The sequence below is a fragment of the Branchiostoma floridae genome, chromosome 7, assembly GCF_000003815.2.
Source record: "Branchiostoma floridae strain S238N-H82 chromosome 7, Bfl_VNyyK, whole genome shotgun sequence".
Taxonomy (NCBI): domain Eukaryota; kingdom Metazoa; phylum Chordata; class Leptocardii; order Amphioxiformes; family Branchiostomatidae; genus Branchiostoma; species Branchiostoma floridae.
The window spans coordinates 24,625,617-24,635,211 of record NC_049985.1 but is presented as its reverse complement, the minus strand read 5'-3'; the positions used below and the strand labels follow the sequence as shown (position 1 = coordinate 24,635,211).

The window sequence follows — 9,595 nt, the reverse complement described above, 5'->3', positions numbered from 1 at the left end:
TGCCTTTTGAACTTTCGGCACGCCATGCACAGGTGTGGTGATGTCATATCAGGAAGTAAAATCTCAACAGCAATATGGCGACTGCCGCTGTTCCAGAGAAAGTCAGCGACGACTCCACCCAGTGTACAATCTGTTTCTACACCTTTAAGAACCCGAAGGTTCTTCCGTGCTTGCACACCTTCTGTGAGCACTGTTTGCGGGAATGGGTCCAGAAGAACGATGGCGACACATTTCCGTGTCCTATTTGTCGTCAGCCAGTTTCGCTGCCCCAAAATGGCGTCGAGGGTCTAAAGGACAACTTCTTTATCGCCAGCCTGGTGAAAGCCGTGACCGAGCACAACAAGGTTCGCCAGGGTAAAGATGATGTCCTCTGCACCAGTTGTGAGGAAGGGAAGCCAGCCACGTCCAGGTGTTCGGAGTGTGCTGAGTTTCTGTGTGAGAGCTGTGAGTCGGCACATCGTCTTGTAAGAGCTACCAGGGGTCACACGCTCATAATTTTTGAGGAACTAAAAACTGGAAAATACGACAACGTTTTCAGGGCTAGGAAAGCTCCACCGTGCTTAAAGCATTCCGGAGAGATGTTGAAGCTCTATTGTAGGACCTGTGAGACTCCGATATGCAACGAATGTGCCTTGTTTGAACACAGGGACTCACAGCACGACTACGTACAAATAGAAAAGGTGGCTGCCGAGAAGAGACAGACAATCTTAGATCTCACACCACAGTGTCAGGCCCGGATGGAGTTCTTTCGTCAAACAGAAGAAGTGCAGAAACGCCTAAAGGAACAACTTCAACTAAACGCAGAGGGGGCTCGTGAGAAAGTCCACAAAACCGCACAAACTTTGATTGAGATGGTAAAGGAAGAGAGCGATCGGCTTCTTAACTGTATTGATACAGAGGAAACATCCAGGAAGAAACAGATCGATGCAGAGATAGAGGGAGCTCAGATCAGTCTGGCAAGCGCCAAGAGCACATGTGAGTTTGCAGAGACTCTAGCTCGGGAGGGAGGCGACTACGAAGTTGTGTCTTTCTCACAGGATATGGCAGCGAGATTGAACGAGTTGACTAAACCACCCGCAGACAAAGTGGACTTTAAACTGGCAAATATCACAATTGATTACTCTGTCATGGGGAATAAGTTGACCAAGAACAGTCCTAAAACTGCTCAATACAGTCTACCAAAGGCGACGGAGAGGGAGCTGTGTTCTCTGCTGAAAAGTTCGCGACAAAGTGTGGCGAGCTCAAGAACAGGACGCCCTCCGAGACTATCTGAGGACAGTGTGTTAGGAAATGTTAGCAGAATGGTGAATGGTGAGTGGTAAGATTCTGCGTCTTTTGAAGGCAACAATTTTTTTCTTGTAAATCATGACAAAAGTCATGTCAACAAGTTCGACCTTAGCAATTTCCTGTATTTGAATATGAGCTTTGAGACCTGATACACTTTCATTTTAATGAATATTGGGTCTTGTATGTTATCCAATAAGCATGGAGGTGATCGAGTTTTGTATAAATGGCCTGTGAATCAGTTAATAAGACAATCAGACATTTCAGACTTGACCCCGATACCCATTTTTTGTGTTTGCAGTTTCCCTGTATACAGAAGTACAGTCAAGTTTATGCTGAAGCAATTCAGGATGTGTTAAAAGTTTTTCTCTTGTGATTATCAAATGAGGGACAGACTTATACCACACATTGATATCAACATTCTAAGACTTGCCTCAAGTGAAGATGGAACGTAAATCTTTGAAGCTTTGGACAAGGTTTTATACATAGAGGTTTATGTGGACAAATGTAATCGCTGTTGAATTTTATAGGTTTGTGTTAAACACGTGCACATTTAAGTGACCCAGCACTAACTGCTTTCTCTTACCACTGCTGCATTTACAGCTGCATCAATGTTGTCAGATGATGGTGGATGTGATGACCCAAATCAGAACAGAGTTGAAGAACAGAAAGGACATTGTGCTAAAGGTGGTGCTGGCAGCTCTGAATCAGAACAAGGACATAAGTTTGCAGCATTCGTAGACCCATATGTTCTAACATACACTCGGCATAAGCACCATGCAGAGATAACAGATATTGGTAAAAGATACAAGTCTGTGTTTCATACAAGCATGGACAACACAATAGCATACTTTGTACCATCACCTTCACAGGGAAGGAGTCCTCAACCAGAAATGGCCATTGATGAATTCATCACACTCTACCAAAAGGTATTTAGCAAGATAACGTGTAAAAACTTCAATGTTGCCCAGTACAACTTAACTCTGACATCTATTTTTGATAGTATCAGGAAAGTGAGGCAAGACCACCCAGAAGTGATTACAAAGTCCACTGATGATGACACGACAGTGATGTTCATGGGAGAACCAGAAAAAATAAGGGCAGCTAGGGCAGACTTCTGTGGCCTACTGGCCATCCCCGTCGCTACAAGTGTGAGAGAAAGAGTCAACAACCTGACAGGGACTCCTACCAAAAACGCAAAATCATGGCAAGTAACTACCGAAAAGAACAATGATCCCAATGATGTCATATGCCCTATTTGCATGTCGGTGCCAACAAATCCACAGTCTCCTCCCTGCAAAGCCCGAGGCTGTAAGGCCGTGTTCTGCAAGAAGTGTCTGGACAAGGCTATGAAGATAACATCTCGCTGCCCTGTCTGCAGTGCTGTTGTGGGGAAACTGATAGGAAACCAGCCTGAAGGAAGCATGAAGGTTTCCTACAACAGACAACTGAATCTTAAGAGTCATTGCACGAGAAAACCAGGCAGAGGCCGGAAGATGGGGGTCGGCCAAATCAGTTCATACTTTGTATGTGTGATAGGTATGTGGAACTATTAACAGCCATATACTTAAAACCCTCCAGCTATTTTTCGTTATCGAGTTCTGGGACCCCCCTCAGAGACCCTCGAAAATCCGACAATTTATGGCTGAAAATTACTGAAATTGCGATGGCTATCCTGAGAAATGTACACACGATACAAATCTAACTTTTATATTTCCATATAGCATGGGTCCTTAAGGTTTACAGACCAAAAGTTGAAGATGATACATTAAATTTAAGAGGGTGTACTATAGGGGGTTACCTGAATCACTGAAAGCAGATTTTTTATCACTGTAAATTTTAGTGATATTCAAGGCCCATTATCTGCTATACGCAGTGGCTCTGGTAAATGGTTTTACTTTTGCTGGAGAGAGGAACATCTACTTATTCAAAAACAATCGTCATCTATTTGGGCCATACATAACGCGAGCCGTGAGACGGGGGTCTTTATGGGGATTTTTCGAGTTTTGGGCCATAATAAATCGAGTAATTATATTACATTATGGGGGTAAGTCATGGCAAATGTTTGTATAGTTGCTTGTAAACCATGCATAGCTGTCAAAAATATTTTGATTGATTGGTTATGTTAATTGGGGCTCCACATGGGGGATATAAGGATACTTGAAACGGAATTTTGCTGATTTTACACATTCAAATTATTGCTTTCTTATGCGATTAAGCCTGTACCTTCCTAAATCACTTCGTACTTTGTCGTGCCCAAGTGAAAAGGCTCTGCATGGGGGTTACCAGGACTCCAACAATGTAATACCATTTAATAAACAGAGCACAAGGATGCATACCTACTTCATAAATGTTGAAACAAGACCACAACAAAAGCAAAAATTAATGCTCTTTAGGGATGGATACATGTGCATTGTACTTTTGTTATCAATTACGGAATACAGCAGAGGTACAGCTATAGACAAAGTGCTGTCCACCAATGGCGTGTTAGTATGCCTGATTCATCACTCAAAGGTCCTGTTGATTTGTCTATGTGGATGACATGGCCAAATGGCCAAAAAGTTGCATTCATTATGAAATCAGGTGAGGTATTGTAGTCAGGAAGGATGAACACACGCAGATTATGATATACCAACACATTCTTGATTTTCGTTCCTTCACATCTTCTTGTTTGTTCAATATGTAGCTGCTTTGTTTGATAAACAGTATGGATTAATTTTTTTCTTAAGTGAAAGTTGCCAATAACTGACGTGCACACGGATGTCATTCAAACCGATTTGGCCTATAGTCAAGCCAAAAGTAAACTCTATGACAAACCATTTACATAAAGAGACAAATAATAACTCATCCGCTCTACAAAATACAACTACACACAAGAAATTGATACAAATATATAAAACTGTTGAAATGCAGTCTTTAAAAAAAGAATAGTTTACTTTTGTAAGACTAGTGTTACAATAAAGCGCTATCTGATTAAACCTTTAACTTTTTGTAACAAGATTGTTCAAAGCAAGGTCACGAGACTACTTCAATTCAATGAACTAAGGAGTTGGAAACAGTGCACGGAGATAGCGGTGAACATTTGTTTTGAAGACTGATAAGTTGTAGACAGGAGAGAAACAGGAGTCGTCAAGTGAGTTCCATAATTTTGTTGTAAACTGTTGCTCTATAGCTAGAAGGGCCTGGAAACCGGCAATTGAACAGTAAAGTGATGTGAGTTTGCTAAGAACCTTGTGTTGCGCTGAAAGGCTCGCACCGGAGGGACAAGTAGTATGAGATCATTGGAGTAATTCCCATGGAAGTTCCGGTAAAAAGGGACAGGGATGCCATGTTTCGCCTGTGGGAGAGAGGGTCAAGCTTAGGTGATAATTGATTACTAATAGCCATAAAGATTCTTCTTTGAATGCAGTCTAGAAGTTGCAGACAGTCCTTCGGCTCACCTGCCCATAGATGACAGCAGTATTCCATACAAGGGCGGATAGTGGATTTGTACAGATAGAGTATCATGTCTGGAGTGAGATAATTCCTGTCTCCTCTTCTCTTCTCTAGTATAACGCCTCCACGTAAATGGCCATCTAATCTGTGCTGAGTCTGTGTTACTGAAAGTCTAGCAAAATATTGTAATCTGTCTGCCACACAATGGGCTGGAACAACAGCTTCGCATCAGCTCCCTTAACTAGCGGCCTGGGCCACTTCACTATCATCAGCTTTCTGACCAGACATAAGTCGGCCAATCCTAGGCACGTGACTGTATGAGTAGTGCGAATTGATTTTTGTAATTTGTTACTTTTATTCTTTTGTAGCATACTTATCACCAAAGTGCTTTTATCACTACTCCAACAAAATTCTTTTTGTAAATATGCATTTCGATGGTTTAGCTATTTTCTAATTTCTTTTGTGTTATTAGTATACACGTATTTTGCAGATCGTACAATACACCGTTCCCTTCTAAAGGGGTTCTACATATAAAGGTTTTGTGATAGGCTTTGTTTTTGGTTTGTCCTTATGGTGATAACAGAATAGTCAGGCATACTCACACGCCATTGGTGGACAGCACTTTGTGAATAGAAGTATACCTAAACTGTACCCTATGGTATACCGTAATTGATAACAAAAGTATCCATCCCAAAGTAGCATTAATCTTGATTTTTGTTGCAGTCTTGTTTTATATTTTTCAGCATTTATGAAGTAGGTATGAATCCACGTGCCCTGTTTATTAAATGGTATCACATTTTTGGAGTCCTGGTAACCCCCATGCAGAGCTTTTTACTTGGGCACGACAAAGTACGTATGTACGAAGTGATTTAGGAAGGTACAGGCTTAATCGCATAAGAAAGCAATAATTTGAATGTGTAAAATCAGCAAAATTCCGTTTCAAGTATCCTTATATCCCCCATGTGGAGCCCCAATTAACATAACCAATCAATCAAAATATTTTTGACAGCTATGCATGGTTTACAAGCAACTATACAAACATCTGACATGACTTACCCCCATAGTGTAATATAATTACTCGATTTATTATGGCCCAAAACTCGAAAAATCCCCATAAAGACCCCCGTCTCACGGCTCGCGTTATGTATGGCCCAAAAAGATGACGATTGTTTTTGAATAAGTAGATGTTCCTCTCTCCAGCAAAAGTAAAACCATTTACCAGAGCCACTGCGTATAGCAGATAATGGGCCTTGAATATCACTAAAATTTACAGTGATAAAAAATCTGCTTTCAGTGATTCAGGTAACCCCCTAGTACACCCTCTTAAATTTAATGTATCATCTTCAACTTTTGGTCTGTAAACCTTAAGGACCCATGCTATATGGAAATATAAAAGTTAGATTTGTATCTTATGTACATTTCCCAGGATAGCCATCGCAATTTCAGTAATTTTCAGCCATAAATTGTCGGATTTTCGAGGGTCTCTGAGGGGGGTCCCAGAACTCGATAACGAAAAATAGCTGGAGGGTTTTAAGTATATGGCTGTTAATAGTTCCACATACCTATCACACATACAAAGTATGAACCGATTTGGCCGACCCCCATCTTCCGGCCTCTGCCTGGTTTTGCCTGGTTTTCTCGTGCAATGACTCTTAATGGCTATAAGCAAACTGGGACCATCATCATCGACTATGCTTTTGGAAGCGGAATACAAGGGGTAGGTTAAACAGTTTGTTATATTGTGATGAAAAAGCATAGTGACCAAAGTGTGATTCTCTATGAAGTAAGTTTCACATTACTTTTTGTCAATATGAAGCTGTTTGTCATCATTTGTAATCTAAGTACCTTCCTCAGTGCAAAAATAATTGAAGCATGATACTTTCTTCTCCAGTCAGACCATCCCAACCCAGGCAAGCCTTACACAGGAACAACTCGCAGAGCATTTCTCCCGTATAATTCTGATGGGAAAAAAGTGCTGGAGCTGCTAAAACAAGCTTTTGAACAGAAGCTAACCTTCACCATTGGAACATCTTCAACAACAGGACACAGGGACACAGTGATTTGGAACGACATTCATCACAAGACAAGTACACATGGAGGACCAAGCATGTATGTATCAATTAATTTTTTGTCAATTCAGAACAGTGTAGTTTGCAGTTTGAATCATGATAACGATACATTTTATTGACTTAAAGGTAAAAAAAATGGAACATATTTATTCCTATATAAGGTATTCACTTGATGAAGTCCAAGTTTTGTGGTGAAACATTCCAAATGACCTGGAATATCAGAGACTAAAAGAAAGTTTTGTTTTGTTTTGTTTATGTTAATAATCATTATCTGTGGCTTATTCACTGCTGCAGACCCAACAAGGATTTAATTTATGTCACTTAAATCCACTTATGAGAAATGTCTTGATCAGACAGCTACTAGAATGTCACTTTCTTTCTTCTTTAGGCATGGCTATCCTGATCCTGGCTATCTGAAAAGGGTGACAGAAGAGTTGGCTGCCAAGGGCATCAAGTAGTCGGCGGAGTTGCCAAGTCATACATACTGGAAGCACTTGACTAAGTAATTATTCAATTAGTAATTAAAATCACTAAAGGAAACTAGATTTGTTTTCCAACACAGTGCTGTAGATAGGAGTGATACAAACAATTCTGTATTCCAAGAGTAAAGAATACTTTTTAAAAGTCTGCAAACTACTGTACTTAAAACATTTGTAAAGAATAACCTTTAATATCATAAATGTTCTTTTAAACTTATTGCATGTTTGGAATCTTGAGATTGATGCTTTACAGGCTGCTTGAATATGTTGATGACCATAGATCATAAGCAGCAATGTTGCGATCACATATATATTTGCTGCATTTGTATCAAAGCAATCACAGCCAAAGTGTGTGCATGTCGGTTTGTCTTGCCATTACAGAAAAGTTCTTCATACACATGAAATCCCATTAAAAAAACTGCTCACACAGACCGATGTATGAAATATTTTTGATGCCATACATAGACATATGAATCAAGCTATGAAGCTCACCCAACCCTACTGGGCATTTTAACTTTGGCATCATCAAATTTGACCCAACTTATAATAAATTGATAATTAAAAAGGCATTTTAACTTTGGCATCATCAAATTTGACCCAACTTATAATAAATTGATAATTAAAAAGTAGATAATATGCTCACATATTCCATGGTGATAGGAACAGATATTAAATTTAGAGGGTGATGTAAGATTTAGAAACATGAATGAGCTTGTACCCATTTCAACGTATTTCTCTAATTATAGGATGATCAAAGTACATGTATAGCAGTGAAGGTGACAGGGTAGAGGGAATTGACAAAACATGTATTTTTATTGACCTACATGTAATATTACTCAAACAGCAATTTGCCTAGGACACCCTAGGCTTTGTCTTATATTCTAGGGAATAGCGTGCACAAAATTTGGTAGAAATAAAACAGTAATAGGAGTGTTTTCCACGATATGACATGAAATTGAAATGTGGGGATATCATTACAAAGTATCATTTGACATGCCTTTAGTGCATGGACTTGTATGGAAATCTAGCTCAAAGCAATTATAGGCACTGTATTATAAAAAAGGCTCATCTGTTTTGCATGAATATTATTTTTCAAGTCTTTAAAAGACTTGCTAACTACTTATCAGATTGAAATATGCTTTAGGCAGGATGTGTATGTTTCTACTAGATATTTGTTGTTAAATTGAACTGCCATTGAAATGCTTCCGAAAATTTTGCTTCCATGTGCGATATGATATCAATCATTATAAGCAATAATGATGGCAATGTTAAACAAACGTAAACGTTAACTTTGGTTATATAAGAAGGCATTGACATTTCTGTATTTGCTTCGAATACTAGTAGCAGAAGGACACATCTAATAACTTGGTTTATTTCCATCGCACCAACATTACAATACAATTACAATCTAAGATATGAGTGGACATCTCGCAGCCGTAGGCTGAATTGCATGTAAGCCACTATGTTAAAACAATTTGCTCCATCAATAAATACATTAAAAAGGTTAATACACTAGATTCTAATATAAATATACATGTAATACAATATGTACAAAGACCGGCTATTTAAGCACATGTTCGTTCAAGAGATGGGTTAGGTATGGTATTGGGCTTGTTTTGAAGCGCTTGGTGCGCACTGGCATGTAGTCAAGCTTATTTCCATTTCTTGTCTCCCTACCACTAACATGTGGTCCGTTTGTCATGACATGGTAATCAAAGCAAACAAATATTTTGTAAAAAAATAGTTTTCTTCTTTCATACTTAGAATCATGAGGTAGTAATTTCAAGGTGCCTGAATATGTTCATGGCTACAGCAAATGTACATAAAAAGCATTGGTGTGGTGATATTTGGATTTGATGGCGCTTTAATAAACAAATCCTCAGTATTGTTAAGACAGGTTTTGCCCACCTTGGCTGATTAACTGACCTGGAAACTTTCTGGTGTAATAAATGTTTACCTGGTGGTAATATTATAAAATCTTCAATTACTGGCCATGTATCATGTCCATAAGATTTAGTCTGACTTCATTGGTGTCACATAAATATAATTGATATCAAATTATATGAATAATAAGCACTGCTGCATTTTATCGCTTTTAGGCTCTTGGTGCATCGCTAAGGTATATCTAATTGAAGTAAATTTGGTATGTATGTATTCATCAATAAGTACTCTATAACAATCAGGGGGGTACATGCTTGCTGATCCAATAATAACAAGGATATTCTTTAATATGTTACAAATATTGAAAAAATGGCATATTGTCAATATTCATGAAGGTCTTGTTAAATCCTAGTGACTTTACAATGTACATTCCCACTTGGATGTTGT

General features: G+C 39.0%; 2 protein-coding genes across 2 annotated transcripts; both read left to right on the top strand.

The window, feature by feature from the left end:
- On the top strand, window positions 1-1,322 carry LOC118420215 (E3 ubiquitin-protein ligase TRIM56-like). The gene has a single exon (XM_035826932.1). The coding sequence runs from the start codon at window positions 75-77 to the stop codon at window positions 1,320-1,322; it is 1,248 nt and encodes a 415-aa protein (XP_035682825.1). The 5' UTR covers window positions 1-74.
- Window positions 1,323-6,364: 5,042 nt separating this feature from the next.
- Window positions 6,365-7,246, top strand: LOC118420214 (probable E3 ubiquitin-protein ligase DTX3). Its single transcript, XM_035826931.1, has 3 exons — window positions 6,365-6,436; window positions 6,611-6,828; window positions 7,177-7,246. Exons 1-3 carry the CDS (start codon window positions 6,365-6,367, stop codon window positions 7,244-7,246), a joined length of 360 nt encoding a protein of 119 aa, XP_035682824.1.
- Window positions 7,247-9,595: the final 2,349 nt, after the last annotated feature.

Bases quoted from the DNA above. Each gene is read 5' to 3' on its own strand.
- LOC118420214 (XM_035826931.1), top strand. From the start codon at position 6,365: ATGACTCTTAATGGCTATAAGCAAACTGGGACCATCATCATCGACTAT. The intron at 6,437-6,610 runs GTAGGTTAAACA...TTTCTTCTCCAG, and splicing joins TTGGAAGCGGAATACAAGGG to TCAGACCATCCCAACCCAGG. The intron at 6,829-7,176 runs GTATGTATCAAT...TTTCTTCTTTAG, and splicing joins ACACATGGAGGACCAAGCAT to GCATGGCTATCCTGATCCTG.
- LOC118420215 (XM_035826932.1), top strand. From the start codon at position 75: ATGGCGACTGCCGCTGTTCCAGAGAAAGTCAGCGACGACTCCACCCAG.